Here is a 14948-nt window from a genome sequence, read left to right on the forward strand (position 1 = left end):
ACAATTTTTCTACAATGTGTCAAACACTGAACAAAATGGGTAGGAAGGCTGCTTTGAATCAGCCTGATTTTTATAAAGCCCACTTGGCAGATTCCCCAGATATTGTCTTATGACCACATATCGTTTAGATGGGGCCAGCACTGCAATCAGTGAAATCTGAGATTTCCTTCCATTATATTAGATGAAATAATAAAATACTAGTATTCACCTGCCAGAGCTTGTTGATCTAAAAACAGTGATTCCACCACATGTGTCAGTATTCATCAGACATCAGCCTGCACTGTTTGAGGCGGTGAACAGAAAATGGTATTTGCTTTTCTATTCATTCGACCACACAGCTCAAAATGAATGTTGCTGCCTATTTGAAATGTAAAATTGGTTACTCAACAATATCATATACAGGCCATGTTTTTTGTCTTTTGTTGCTTTAACAATATTCCCATCATATTTCTCTGTGTCACGTAAATTTGTATAACCATAAATACAAGATTGTAATTTTAAATGGGCATTTTAATTAGCTGCATATAATGATGAAATAATGCTCTCAACTGAATTTAATTCCTTCCGGGCCACGATGCTGGTTTGTGTTCCAAACAATTACCCTGGCTTAATTGCTTCACTAGCTAAATTAGCTGTATACATTTATATTGCAATGTTTCCAAAATAATTTATTTTGTTGATGCTATTTTAAGAATAAACTGTGTGAAACCATGTTGTATCCATATGTGCTGTCATGAATCACATGAAACTGAAAGTGCTGTATGTTTTATGGAAGTATGAATAAATAACAATGGTTTGCAGTACATGGAACAAAGACAATCATTTTTTTCAACAAGACTTCTGTATTAAAGTACTGAGTCACATTACTTTTAAGTACTATCATTGTACATTTTATCAAACCTTTATTCTCCTGGCATTTAGCCTTATTTTTTAGACTTCTGCTGCTGTAGCCTATCCCGTTATGATGCATTGTGTGTTCTTCTGCATGCCACTGTTGTAATGTGTGGTCATTTGCATTACTGTCACCTTCCTGTCAGCTTTGACCAGTCTGGTCATTCTCCTCTGACGTCTCTCATTAACAAGATGTTTCTGTCTGCAGAATAGCTGCTCACTGGATTTCTTTTTTCTTTTTTCGCACCATTCTTTGCAAACTCTAGAGACTAAGTGTACGTGAAAATCAGCAGTTTCTGAGATACTCAAACCACCCTGTCTGCCACCAACAATCATCCCACGGTCAAATTTACTCAGATCACATTTTTCCCCCATTCTGATGGTTGATGTGAACATTAACTGAAGCTCCTGACCTGTATCTACATGATTATATGCATTGCAATTCTGCCACACAGTTGGCTGATTAGATCATTGCATGAATAAGTAGGTGTACTAAAGTAAAAATGTTCCAAATAAAGTGCTCCGTGAGTGTACGTGCTGCATATACTTAGTGACCACTTCATTAGGTAGACCTGTACAGCAGCTTGTTAATGTGAATGTTTAATCAGCCAATCATGTGGCAGCAACTAAATGCATAAAGTAAAAATGTTTCTAATAAAGTGCTCGGTGAGTGTTATAACCATATGTTTTATTTTTTGAAGGGACACCAAAGATTACTGCACAGCACAACTGTCTAATCTGGAGTGAGACGTATTGATTTTCTTTGTTACAGAGCCAACATTGTGGAAGGCCTTGTATAGAATGTCAGAATTGTGGTAAACAATATGTTACTGTAGGACTATGGTATGCTATTGGTTTCCTGGATTTATTAATGCATTTATCTTTTTTGTTTTCACTAACAACTGATTTATTAAAATGCTTGATACTATTGAATACAAATTGTACTATTTATTTTGGCAAATAACTTTTTGTCACTGAATTACATAAAAATGCCTCACACTAAATGTGCAATCCTTACCTCTGTTAGCAACAATGTCTATCACACACATATTTTGAATAAATTACATTACATTATTTAATTCCGGTGATTGTTAAAAGTATTCCCTAGTCTCCAGTATATCTCCCCAGCCCTTGCCATTTATCGAGAGGTCCTTTAACCTTTAATGCTGAAGTTAATTTATTCAATCTCTCCTAAACCAGTGGAGGGATTAGGTGGGATGCAAATGTGCCATTGGGCTGCTAGTTTGGCATCAGAAGAGCTATCACAACCCTTTGCACCCATGCTCCAAAAATATTACCAAACTTTACCATTAGAATTTGCTTTGGGAAAGTATCTTTGGCAATGAGATTAAGGAAAACCCTTTGTTTCAGTGCTGGCCAGAACAAACCCATTAAGCAGATAAGTAGGCAAAACGTATTTCACTGAATGATACACCCAGCTATGATTCAAGGTCTAGCAAGGTCTAGCTACTGCAAAAAAATTAAGTAAATAATGCATATAGGCATATAGTGCATGTACACACAATGTATGACACCAACTTAACAAAGTGTCACTAGCTATATGTTCAACTCAAATGTTTGTATCAGAGTATCATGTGTTTCTATAGGTGCGTTAGACAGGCCTATTAAGTCAGGTTAAGGGTGCCACTCAACATAGGTGGTCGAGAAAAGCCTTATGCCTACATTCCATGTATGTGTATTTATGTGCATCGCACTGCAGTCACACTTCACACTTCAATTTAAGATTTAAGAAAAATACTTTTAACATTTTAGTCATGGGAGCATCACCCGGGCATGTTTTAACATATACCAAGTTGGTAAATGGCAATGGAAACCGATGGGGGCGCTCTCCTAGTAGTTATTTACGCAGTTTCTGTGTCTCCTCTCCAGCGCCTTTTGTCCCGTGCGGGAAAAGAGGAGGGACGCGTCGCTTCCTTCGATGTGAGAGAAAGCGATTGGTTCTCAGCCGAGTATATAAACCGGCAAACATGCTTTCACAGAACAGATTATATTCGGAGGGAGAGACGATATTGCTTGTTCGCCAGGAAAACGGGCTCAGTGTGATATTCGGAACAGCTGCTCCGGGAATTTTCATCAGATTTCTGCCAAAGTTTGATTTTTTTGTTCTTCCACGAAGTCGGTACTTTGGAGGACTATTTTAAAATATAAATCAATGAAGGAGAGAAGATCTAGCCAGAAGCTATCTCTTAAATCCGGGATGGATCCCAGTCAAAGTGTGAAATGTAAAATAGTGGTCGTAGGGGACAGCCAGTGTGGGAAAACCGCTTTACTTCATGTCTTTGCGAAGGACTGCTTTCCAGAGGTACGTTTAAGAAAGGGTGTCGGTGGATAGCTAAACACCTATGGATTCGTAAATCAAACAACATAATGTAGGCTATGTAGTCTACTTTAGTTATAAAGCGAGGGTGTTCGACTATTCCTTAAATCCATATCACTGAAATGCATTTCTCTCACCACTTGTTAATAAGTTGGCCATATTGCTATGACTTTTAAAAAATTCAAAATTGCTAGACCGCATGTAAAACGTTAGTTGGGCTTGTAAAACAGGCTGTGTTTTCTGCCTGAATCGAAGTCCTGAACAAGCGTGAACTTCTTTGTTGGAGAAAGGATAAAGCAAATTTTAATCGATTGTAAGCAGTAGGATATCTTTTTATCTAAGCTGGTTTGTTGCATATTGCTACACTTTGGCCGATGTTGCATTAAACACAATTCCGTTTTGTTTAGAACTACGTTCCCACGGTGTTTGAGAATTACACGGCCAGTTTTGAAATCGACACTCAAAGGATTGAACTCAGTCTGTGGGACACCTCAGGTAAGAGCTTTAGATCTTGCCCTTTCGGTTGTTTTGATGTCATTAGTCTGTTGGTAGGCTGTCTTCGTAAATGAAATGTTTGCATATCTTATCGTTGGCTACAGTCTTCACGACTATCATTGCGCTTCTGCGCTGTAATGGGTAGTCTATCATTTTCATGCATTTATTCAGATGAGTATTTTAGAGTGGTCTTAAAATAACTTATGGTCAGGAATTGAATTGGAATGAAATGTTTTCCTAATCCGGAAATATGTAATCGCATGAAATGTCAATGTGTTGCCAAATTAATGTCTAGACCGAGATTTTATCGTGAAGCTTGCTTTGCTACAGCTTGAGTAGAAGCTATGCCGCGTCTCTTAGCCTAGTTGAATTTGCTTTGCAGTGGTCTATTTGGAATGTTACGAACTGCTACAGTTACATTTATAAACTTGACAATTGTAAATGATACGCAAACCGTTACCCACAAGTCTTAACTTGCATAAATTCGGGCTTGTGCTGCTATAACGCCAGCGAAACTTGCGCCCCTAATTTGCACCGTGTTAACCAGACGCTCTCTGCAAATGCTTGCATTGTGGGGGCCTTCTTCGGTGACGCTCCGTCTCTGGAATGCTTGGAACTGGTCGTTGGACAGGCGGGGTGGACAGCATTATTAAATCTTCCGGCGCACCGCCCGCACACCACCCCTGTTTTTGCACGTTTCAAGCCACAGAGGACACTAATACAGGCTAGCCTACAGCCTCGCACATCTGTAATGATTGGTGTGGTCGTCTAAAGAAGGGTTTGGGGGAATTGCGGATTTCTTGGCAGACCTATGCAATTACTTTTCAACAGCAAATTAACACTGATCGAACGGAGGAAAAAGTTGGCCTGGCCTTCATAAATGTTCTCAACTAGGAAAAATGAACTCTACGCGGTAATGGGAAAATTGTTTTCAAGGGATCCAATCAACGTTCTGCATAATGTACTGCACTGCAAGTATGAACTAAATGTCTACACCTATATTTAAAATAAATATGCCCTGTCAAGCTACATAATGGCTTCCTTCAGCACAGAAGTGATTGGACAGCAGGCTTCTTCTGACAAATGCAAAAATGACTACACGCATGCATGCAGTTCTTGCTGCACCTCTTACCTGTTCCTGGTAAAGCTCATTTTCCAGTGGAACAGAAGAAAGAAAAAATAAACCTTGGAGTGCCTTACTGGGGTCTGGAAGTAATTATCTGCTGTTGCCAAACATCCAGCTCTGTGATTGGCCAGACTGCTAACCAGCTTCTCAGTGTAGCAGTTTTTGGGGGAATGGGTGGGGGGCGGTTTGGATAATGCTGGAACAGACTGCACCTCCAGCTGGGTACGTTCCCTTGCGCCCGCCCTGGCCGTGGCTCTCTCGTCCTGCCTCAGCTGCAGACTGCACATGCCGCCTCCATACTGCTTGGGCTAGAGAGCTGGGAGTCTTCCTGGAGGCATTTCTGATTTCTGGAAGATTTCTTATCAGAGTTTGAGGCCAGTTGCCCTCCAGTACACTTGCTCACATTTCTGCCAGTGTGGGGCATGCCTCAACATGTTTTTGGAATTAAATCCTTGAATTCTAATGAATAGAAATGGTTTCCGTTACTTTCTGAGATGTAGAAGAGGATGTTAAAGATTGTCTTAGGAATATTTGTAACCTTGATTTGCATCTGGCAGCTTGTAAAGCCTTAAAACGATACCTGCTGAGCAGTACTGTGGTTGACTTTATCTGGGGGGTCCCCTGCATGTAATTGGGTAGATTCAGCAGCTGGCTCCCAGGCTGAACACCGGCCATTATACAGACCGCAGCCAACAAGGATGTCAACAGATCTGTTAGCTCATCAGTCACTATCCCAGTGTAGTGTAGTGTAGAACACGGACTGCTACAGATGCAGGAGGGAAGGGAAGGGGATGGGGCTAAAATGGGGTACAAATGGCTGGTCCTTATCCCCACCCATAGCGGTGCAATGAAAGGTAGTTGAAGAATGGTGCTGTCTGGCATGTTTGGGTCATTTGGTCCCCTTCAGCTAGTATTATTGAATGCCTCCAGCACTTAGTGATGTAGGTATGTCTTGTGTACAAACATGCCTTTTGTAGGTCCCGTGAATTTGAGTGTTCGTTTCAAAGCGCCCCTTTCTCATTCTGTTTGCACCCCCTGAATTCAGTAACAACCCCCTATAGACAAACCCCGCCAAATTCCCTAGACTTCCTGCAGTGAAGGCCTCATCCAAATTGGTCATTATCTGTGCTTTCAAAGTGGAGGGGGGACATTTTAATTGTTCTCTTTGTTATATTGGTGGACCCAAAGTAGCTCTGTATTTGTAGTTTGTTCATTTGAACCTAATTGTGTATACAGTGCTGGGAACGAGGAAAACCTTTCTTCACGTGAATAATGGAAGCACGACAGTCTGCATAACTGAATTTTTCTAAGTTGTCCTTAAATCTTTCAATACGGTACTATGGAAGATTTATTGCTCAGTGCACCAATTTCATTGTACAAATTGGTTTACTTGGAAACTCCAGGCATTGATGCATAACTGCAAATGGAAACAAATGATGTAATGGCCAAAATGTACATTGTGATATGAAAATAAATTAGGTGTGAGGGGGGGGGGGGGGGATTAAGATCTAGCTGCCTGCAGACTGGCAGCTGTTGGATTGACTCCTTCCTTTTGAATGGACTCTAAAGACAGCCATACTTTTGAATGGGCTCTGTAAAACAGGCTCCTGTTATCAGACCGTGCGTCTTCCCCGTAGAGCTGTGGGGGATGGGTGTGTCTGGGGTAGACCTGGCAGTCCTTTTGTTTTTTCAATTATCTGTGAAAGGTTTAATTACCCTGGGCTTGTCAATCAGAACCTAAATGGCAAAACTGCAGTAAATTACTGAATGCTCAGGCCTGCCTTCATGACGCTTGCGTTCTTTTCAAATGGCCTTTTATTTAGCATTAAAATGGAATGGTAGTATTTAGCACCTTACATTTTTATGAAATGTGAGACGCATGGTCTCCTGGGGGGGGGGGGGACGGACAACTTTTGCTGTGCCACACTGCTGCAAGATGGCCTTGTTAAAGGCTGCTGTGCTTGTTTTGCCCAGAAAACCACACCGGTTGAAATGCTTGTATATTTTCAGTGGACATAGTGGGCTCTGCTTTCAGTCTGGCCTTCAGTGGAACACCCTGGTTATTGGCAGGGACCGGAGAACTGCTTTGGTGTCACCTGAGCCCCCCAGATCATGATTACGGTTCCCAAGCTTTCAGTAAATTTGCTGGGTATGCTTCCCCCTTCCCAGACCTCAGCCATTGTTTTCGGGATCGCATTTCAGGCATCGCGTTTCAGGGCTGGGTGAATTGGACCCGCATGCTTTGCATTCCTCAGTCAGAAAGGTTGGGCCTTTTTTTTTTTTTTTGGTACAAAGAATCCATTGTGAGCATTAGGATGGGAACAGCTATTTAAAAGCTTGTCTGAATGTGGGGATGAATGAACCTTTTGCAAATAAACCTTTTACCTTGTTAGCGAGGAAGGAGATGGAATTCAGCTGCTGTTGCATAACTGAAGACAGTAGGCAGTTGGTCTTTTTGGGCCCTTTTCTTTCCTAACTGGGTAACTTGCTTTTGGTTTTGGGAGAATGTGGTTTCTATAACCAGTTTTGTAGTTTGCCAGCACTTTTTCCAATTTTAAATTTGAATTGCAACTCATTTTAGGCCATTTCATGCCTTCAGTAGTGAGAAGACCGAAATAAGCTCCTCGGTGCACCAACCCACTTTGATATTGTATGCTGAGTGAAGTTCTGACATTCATCTTCATTAGTAGTGAATCAATCTTGGAGCAGAATTTGATGGGTGGGTGCTTGACTTGGAATGGCGCTTGAGCCACCAGACATCCTGTTGGAAATTAAAACCAGCTGGTATCCTTTGTGGATCAAGGGCGTGATGGGAAATGTTGGCATAAATGCTTGCAATTTCTGTGGCTGAGACTACATTTCATGTGGTCTGGTGAATGCCCATCCCCCACTCCCCATTAGACCAAATGGTTCTTCCCTTTTAGGAGTTGGGTGTCTCTGCCTTTGGCAGGTTTGTGGGGCAGTTTTAGGGCCCGATCTGAACTGCCAACACCACTACACTGGTTAGGGAAGTGGATTTGTAACTTTGGGTTTTCAGGTTTGATTCTGAAATGTGGCAGTTGAGCAAGGTACTTTGTATGCACATCTCTTTGGATGAAGGTTTCTGCTAAATGCATAAACTAATAGAATGACTGCCGACACTGCTGGTCTCCATCTTATGGATGTAGGAATAATGTGAGGTGGAGGCAGATGGTAAATCAGTTTGGGTAGACTGAGCTGTGACTGGGATAAACTCAATGCTTGCACGCGGGTGTGTGCAAATCACATTTTAATTCAAGGCCCATTGTACAAATGCCTGTGTGATGTTCGTCTCTTGGGATGATGGCTATGAATGTTTCTGCCATATGAATGAAGCAGTCATGCTAGGCATGCACTTAACTGCAGACATTTGTTTTAGCACTTTTGTTGATGACAAACTCATTAGTGAGGTTTGTTTATACAAATGAAATTCCACTCTCCAAACCTGATACGCCATCTTGTTATCTTTGTGCAATGTAAGCATGGAAAGTTGTGGATGGACCTGGGCCGCTCTGGATTCTGGCCAAATCTGCATTTGCATGAGTCTCATGTTTAATTTAATTTATCTGCTGTACATTTAAAGTCAAAACAGGGCCTTGTTTTTGTGTTCATTCAGAATAGACATGACAACTTGTTTGTAGTGTGTGGATTTTCATTAAATCCAAGATACATTTCCTCTTGTCATTTTAGAAGAAAAAGAAACTGAGAATTTGGATCTGCTGCAAGCAAATTGCTTGTCTTTCACCAAGTATGCAGAATGAAATGCTTGTGGTCATTACTTCATTCCTTTGAGTTCATCTTTACCAGACCACAGACATGGTTTAGTTTCTGCAAGTGATCCTTGTGCTCTTCCTGAGAATGGCCGCTTTTGCATTGTCGCCTGTCTTCAGAATATTTTTGGGTCTTGTGATAAACGGGTGAACTGTGGAGCAGTAGTGTGCATGTGCTTGTGAGTCTAACGCAGACCTCCCACAGAGCCAGATTCTGGAAAATTCCATGTATTCCTGTTATCGGGCCTGTGGGGGCATCCCGAATTCTCCACTGAGTAAGCGAGACTATCCCTTGTCTGTAGCGTGTGGCTCTCCTAAATATTCTCCCCAGTGGATGCATTTCTCAACCCACACTTGACTTTCAAGGAAACCAAGTCCCAAAAGCTCTTTTTTTAATGGATCTTTTTATTGGCCTGTAAATGCTAAATGGTTGGCATTTATATAGCGCCTTTATCCAAAGCGCTGTACAATTGATGCTTCTCATTCACCCATTCATACAAACACACACACCAACGGCGATTGGCTGCCATGCACTCACCAGCTCGTCAGGAGCATTTGGGGTTTAGGTGTCTTGCTCAGGGACACTTCGACACAGCCCGGGCAGGGGATCGAACCGGCAACCCTCCGACTGCCAGACGACTGCTCTTACTGCCTGAGCCATGTCGGCCTGTGATGTACTTTGTTCAAAACTTCTGTTTTACAAAAGATGTGGCACTTGGTACATTTTAGTCAGGGTTGCAGAGCAAATTCAATTTGTTAATTTTGGGAGGGCGGGGGGGATCCTATCAATTCTGTGCCTACTGTGCAATCCAATTTATTAATTTAATTTAACTTCATTTTGTGAATTGGTGTTACAGTAAATGTATTTGACCCCAGTCCTGCAGTGTTGGACAGTCACGATCTTGCACCATGGTTGGGGTGGGGCTTCTCAGACCTTTTTAAAAAATGTTTTATTTTGCACCAATAGCTTGGGTACCTAATCTGAGAAGATCCCTCCTGCGCAGTGTGTGGACTTGTGTATCTTTCCTTGCAAGCCTTGCAAGCCTGTGAATGTATAGTAAAGCCCTCCTGATCTGGCAAATATGCCTTTCATCCTCTCGTGCTCTGGATGCAAATGAACCCGACCAGTTAATGAGTTAAGAGTCCTTGGAATGGGATGATTGAAGTAGAAGTAATGAATGAATGTGTGATGGAGTTGAAGCGATGGCTCACTCAGGTATTGAGTGTGAGCGTCTGTTTATGAAAAGGTGCTGAGGCATGCGCTACACCATAAACTGCTGTGCTGCATGACTGGAGGGCCGGTGCATAACTCAACATTGGTGTGCATGCATGTTGAATGTATGGAAATTGTTTAGGCATGCACCCTTTGTATGCATATTTTTAATGGGCAGTCAAAGTACATTTTACAAGTAATGCCGGACATAGTGGCTAAAATAATTGGGCCAATGAAAGTTGTTTTCTGGTGCTTCTGTTTCTCTTGATAAATTCTCATTTATCTGGGCAGAAGGCTTATTTCTGGCTTTGGGTAGTCTTGTGTTTGTTCTCTTAACCTCGTTTATCCAGAATGAAGAATTCTGTTCCATAAAAACTGAACATTGTATTGCATATTTTCCACTGGCTTTAAATGCTGCCTTACACAATTACCCTTCCTGACCCTGACTTGTGGAGAAATCTTTCAACATGTATGTCATATTTTCTGCTCATGAGATCCTGAAATTAAATCTACAGTTGACATTTAAAAATATTAAATGTGTCGTGACGATTCTAAATTTGTAAACTGATTAGTGGTAGCATTGACCCTTTTTAGATAATGTGTACATCTGTTGTGGTCCTAGTTATTTTGTATGATTAATTTTGTGTTCTGTTATTACTGGAATACCAGTGTGCATTTGAATAAGCGGTGTAGTGTTATAATACCCCAGCAGGTTCTGATGTTTATCGGCCCATGGTGTTTTTGCAGGCTCGCCATACTATGACAATGTGAGGCCTCTATCCTACCCAGACTCTGACGCCGTTCTCATCTGCTTTGACATCAGCCGACCAGAGACCCTGGACAGTGTTTTGAAGAAGGTCAGTATAGGATGGAATTGCATTTTCAAATTTGTTGGACTGTGCTTAAATGCGTTCTACCTTTTTATACAGCTTTCCCTTATTTGACAGGAAGTGAATTGTCTTTCACCGGGTGGCATTTCAGACACTTGGGCCCATGCAAAAAGCTTTCCTTTGTGTTAGTAGGTCAAGTGATTTTGAGAAACTCGGATGAGAGGGGAGAATTGGGCTGTACCAAATGGGGGGGGGTTTGAGTGGCTAGCTACTGCACAGGGAGGCATTTCTCCAACCTTGTGGTTCAATAAAGGGTGAAAAAAATGGTCCCAAGCTGCTTATACATGTGGGGAAACTAGGCTAATAATTCAGGTCACTGCCAAGCGTTGCCATAGCAGTTTGGTCGTGCACGTGAGGCAACCCAGACATGGGGTGCGAGTGCTGGACGACCCTTGACCCTTTATGTCATTGAGAATTTATCCTTGCTGTGCCAAGTCACTGTCATGTGGAGGGGGTCTAGGCGGAAAGGGGGTGGGGTTGGGGGTTGGAGGGGTCTGGGTCTTGTTTGCCGCCCCACTTGTGAAAACAATCACTCGCTTGTGTGGCTCAAATGATTCCCATCCGCTCTCCCAAGCCTCTGCTTGAAATCCACATGTCACGCAGCAGCCACAGGCTGGCTTCATGGGGTAAAATTGTTGTTCATCTCCACCATTTTAAGGGTGCTGCATGTAAAGGAAAACTTGGGTGGGAAAAGTAAGTGAACCTGAAGAGGAGAACATGCATGTGTTGGCATGGCAACCTCCTCAGTATACATCTCTATATGGTGAATGTGATTTAATGGTTTATTTATTTTTTCTGCACCTTCGCTATAGTGGAAAGGGGAGATCCAGGAGTTCTGCCCCAACACAAAGATGCTGCTTGTGGGCTGTAAATCGGACCTGCGGACAGACCTCACCACACTGGTGGAGTTGTCCAGTCACAGGCAGACGCCGGTATCGTACGACCAGGTGAGCGTCCTGTCCGCTTCCCTCTTCCAGCTGATGTTGCCCCTGCTTAATATTTCTCCATTAAGCACAGGGGAAAACAACACTTATGAGGTTACTGCAGTGCTTTAATGGATCACGTGCACAAGTTTGCGGGAGAAGAACATTAGATTCTCAAAGGGGTGTTAATTTCCTCTGCCGTTTGTAAATCGTCTGCTATTTACTTGTGTGCATAAAATTTATCCTGCCCGAAAGGCTGCCATTTAGACTAATTTTCTCTGCTTTTGTCTGAAGTCCCTTCTGAATTATCTGAACCACTTCAGGAGCAGCGAATCTGTGTTGAGCTAATCTGGGGCCACTGACTGAAGTGTTCTTGAGACTAAGGTTTTAGGCCATTGAGTGTTGGTGCAAAGAGGATTACACTTGTATTGAAATCAGACTTCTGATGGAATTGGGTGAACCTTCTGCCAGCATGAAGCGTTGCACTGTTAATTTAAGCAGTGCTGGAATGGGCTAATCTTGTGTGATGTTTTTCCTGTAGGGTTCAAATATGGCCAAACAGATTAACGCCCCCTACATTGAGTGTTCGGCCCTGCAGTCAGAGAACAGTGTGAGGGACATCTTCCACGTGGCCACCTTGGCCTGCGTCAACAAGAACAGCAAGCACGTCAAGCGGAACAAGTCCAACCGGGCCAATAAGAGGATCTCGCACATGCCCGGTCGACCTGACCTGGCAGCTGTGGCATCGGACCTCAGGAAGGACAAGGCCAAAAGCTGTACGGTCATGTGACCGCCTCACTCCTGCCAGTGTGGATGTGTGTTTTTTGGATGCTGGAAGTAGACCAGGGGAAAGAGGAATCGAGTGCAAAGCAAGCCCCTCTCCCTGTTCTCAAAACACATTTACAAATGCATAAAGGAGGTGGTGGTGGTGGGGGTTGAGTTGCACTTTAGAGCATCGGTTTCACTCTTGGTTGAGGTTCACTGCTTTTTCTGGAGTGCACAGTGCCCATTATCTACAAAGTGACTTTATTTGGAGGGATTTTCAATGAACTGCACCTCTCCACCCCCACCTAAAGGTTAACCTGCCTTTGCTTTAAGGTCTCGACGTGTCCATTTTTATGCTTCTGACTTTGTATACACACACACACACACACACACGCACGCACACACACACACGGAAGTTGTGTCCCTGTTACAGATATTGCATCAGGAGGTTGAGGGGATGAAATCAGGGTTGCACGCTTCCTCCTCACAGGAAATGTGCAGCGGAAGGAACTGATGTCAGAGCTTTTTTTAAAATGTGAAATTGGCTTCAGCCACTCCCTACCCCAATTCTACTCATTTTGGGGGTGGGTGTGTGTGTGTGTGAAACTATGCCTGCAGACAGGAAAATGAGTGATTTCTTGCACTGGCCCTTGGAACCTATTTGGGGGGGCCATCAGACATGGAACTAAAATGACTGCAAATCACTGTGGGTTTTAAATTGGATTATTTTGATTTGGTCCTTTTCCCATTTCATAGCAGCCATGGAGAGTTGGTCAGACCATAAATAAGTTGGTTTGTTCTGTTCTGCAAAAACCTGTGCCATACTTCTGCATTTGAGCCCTTCATTTTCATATCATCCCAGTGGCATTTCATATTCATTTGCCCTCATGATTTTTAACCAAAGAAAATCTTTAATTGTTAAATCCCATAACTTGCTGTTGATCTTTATTTCCTGTGATCAAACTCCTTTAAAATTGATTCGTTTTTTTTAAATGCCACAACAAAAGGGGTGTGGTTGGGGTTCAAGAAATGTGATTCCTGATTGGTTCTACTCGGCACAATATCTTTAGCCTAGAAATCGAGCTCCTTTATTGGAAAAAAGAAAAGGGTTTAATCGAAACCAGGGTATTGTGGGTGAGATCAGACGGGTGATTGCATCAGTGATTATCTGTGCGCACAAGGTTCAGTCGGAAGTTTCTCCAGCCAATCAGAAGTGAGGCTGCCTCAAAAAGGCCCATCTTGCAGTTAAGTTTCCTTCAGCAAGGATGTCTTCAGCTATGCAATACATTAGTTTCTCTAGTCCCTGTTGGAAACAACTTAAATGAAGTGTACCATTTTTATTTCCCTCTGAAAAACATAATGCAGCCTTGGTTTTATAAAAAAATTTTCTTTTTAAATTTTTTTTGTTTTTTTTTAATGTGGAGGTCAAGACTGTGGGCTGACATTCTGTTGAAGGCTACATATCTGAAATGTTGGGCCAGATACTACCCTATACATTACAATATTCTGCATATGCTCTTGTTGCACTTTGATCTTGTTAGTTCACGCAAAAAAGGTGGAATGATATTCCGGTGTATTCCAATTCTCTGTACAACTGGAGATGATTCTGAAATGCTTTCAGAATGTTGCATTGGAGTCCTCAAGGGCAGTATTATCAGCTAGTCTGTATATGCTTTCTGTACATAAGTGTTTATTTTTATTAAATTATGGAAGTCATTTTATGTAGAACATCCTCACTTTTTGAATGTTTGAAGTCCATTTGTAAGTCTGTTAATTGATGTTTCCGCTGTATTTATTGAAGTATATTTTTTTTCTTTTAAATAAATGTAAGTTTTAATGTTTATTGTTGTGAGTTTATCATTATCCAGCATGCAACACATGGTTGACATGCTGCTCTTGACTGGTTCTTAAATGGCATCAAACCTACTTTTATGCAAATCCTCACCCTTGAACACTCACTCAGTCTAAATCTGTGATTCCACTATTCTTAAGGTAACCCAAGTGTCTTGGAATTTGTTAAGAGTTTTCACTGAATGTCTTGGAACATTATTTCTGCAGGCTGTTATAAGGCCTTCCAAACAAACATTCTGTTGTAGGTAGCTTTGAAATGTTTTCTCCTTTTGTTCCTGTGGGTGTGGAGAATGGTGGCTTTAAAAATAAGGGAAATTACCAAATTATAACTGCAGTGGAATGCTACTGAAATGGATTGCTACTCTTGACATTCTAGTTCTGCCTGAGGTTTGGTATAGAGTTGTACATTACTTTTTATTTTTATTTTATTTTTTTTGTGGCTCTAATACATTTTCCCAGTCACATTGATTTGATTGTAAACTGACATTACTGTGAATTGGATCAACAATTCTGCATTAGATTAGGGTCATTTGTGGTCTGAAATATTATTTGTTATGCCAGTGTTCACATTTGGTCTTGGATTTTCATGCTTTCAAATGGTGCTTCCTGCAGCATCACATTTAATGCCTGAAGCAACGAAGTTCCAACCTAATGGTGACTCCAGTTTT

The 14948-nt window shown here is 42.0% G+C and overlaps 1 protein-coding gene across 1 annotated transcript; it reads left to right on the top strand.

Moving 5' to 3' along the window:
- Positions 1-2911: 2911 nt before the first annotated feature.
- LOC133124310 (rho-related GTP-binding protein RhoE) lies at positions 2912-14270 on the top strand. Its single transcript, XM_061235406.1, has 5 exons — positions 2912-3214; positions 3637-3724; positions 10599-10708; positions 11554-11688; positions 12206-14270. Exons 1-5 carry the CDS (start codon positions 3065-3067, stop codon positions 12452-12454), a joined length of 732 nt encoding a protein of 243 aa, XP_061091390.1. The 5' UTR covers positions 2912-3064; the 3' UTR covers positions 12455-14270.
- Positions 14271-14948: the final 678 nt, after the last annotated feature.

The sequence above is a fragment of the Conger conger genome, chromosome 3, assembly GCF_963514075.1.
Source record: "Conger conger chromosome 3, fConCon1.1, whole genome shotgun sequence".
Lineage (NCBI taxonomy): Eukaryota > Metazoa > Chordata > Actinopteri > Anguilliformes > Congridae > Conger > Conger conger.

Bases quoted from the DNA above. Each gene is read 5' to 3' on its own strand.
- LOC133124310 (XM_061235406.1), top strand. From the start codon at position 3,065: ATGAAGGAGAGAAGATCTAGCCAGAAGCTATCTCTTAAATCCGGGATG. The intron at 3,215-3,636 runs GTACGTTTAAGA...CGTTTTGTTTAG, and splicing joins CGAAGGACTGCTTTCCAGAG to AACTACGTTCCCACGGTGTT. The intron at 11,689-12,205 runs GTGAGCGTCCTG...TTTTTCCTGTAG, and splicing joins CGCCGGTATCGTACGACCAG to GGTTCAAATATGGCCAAACA.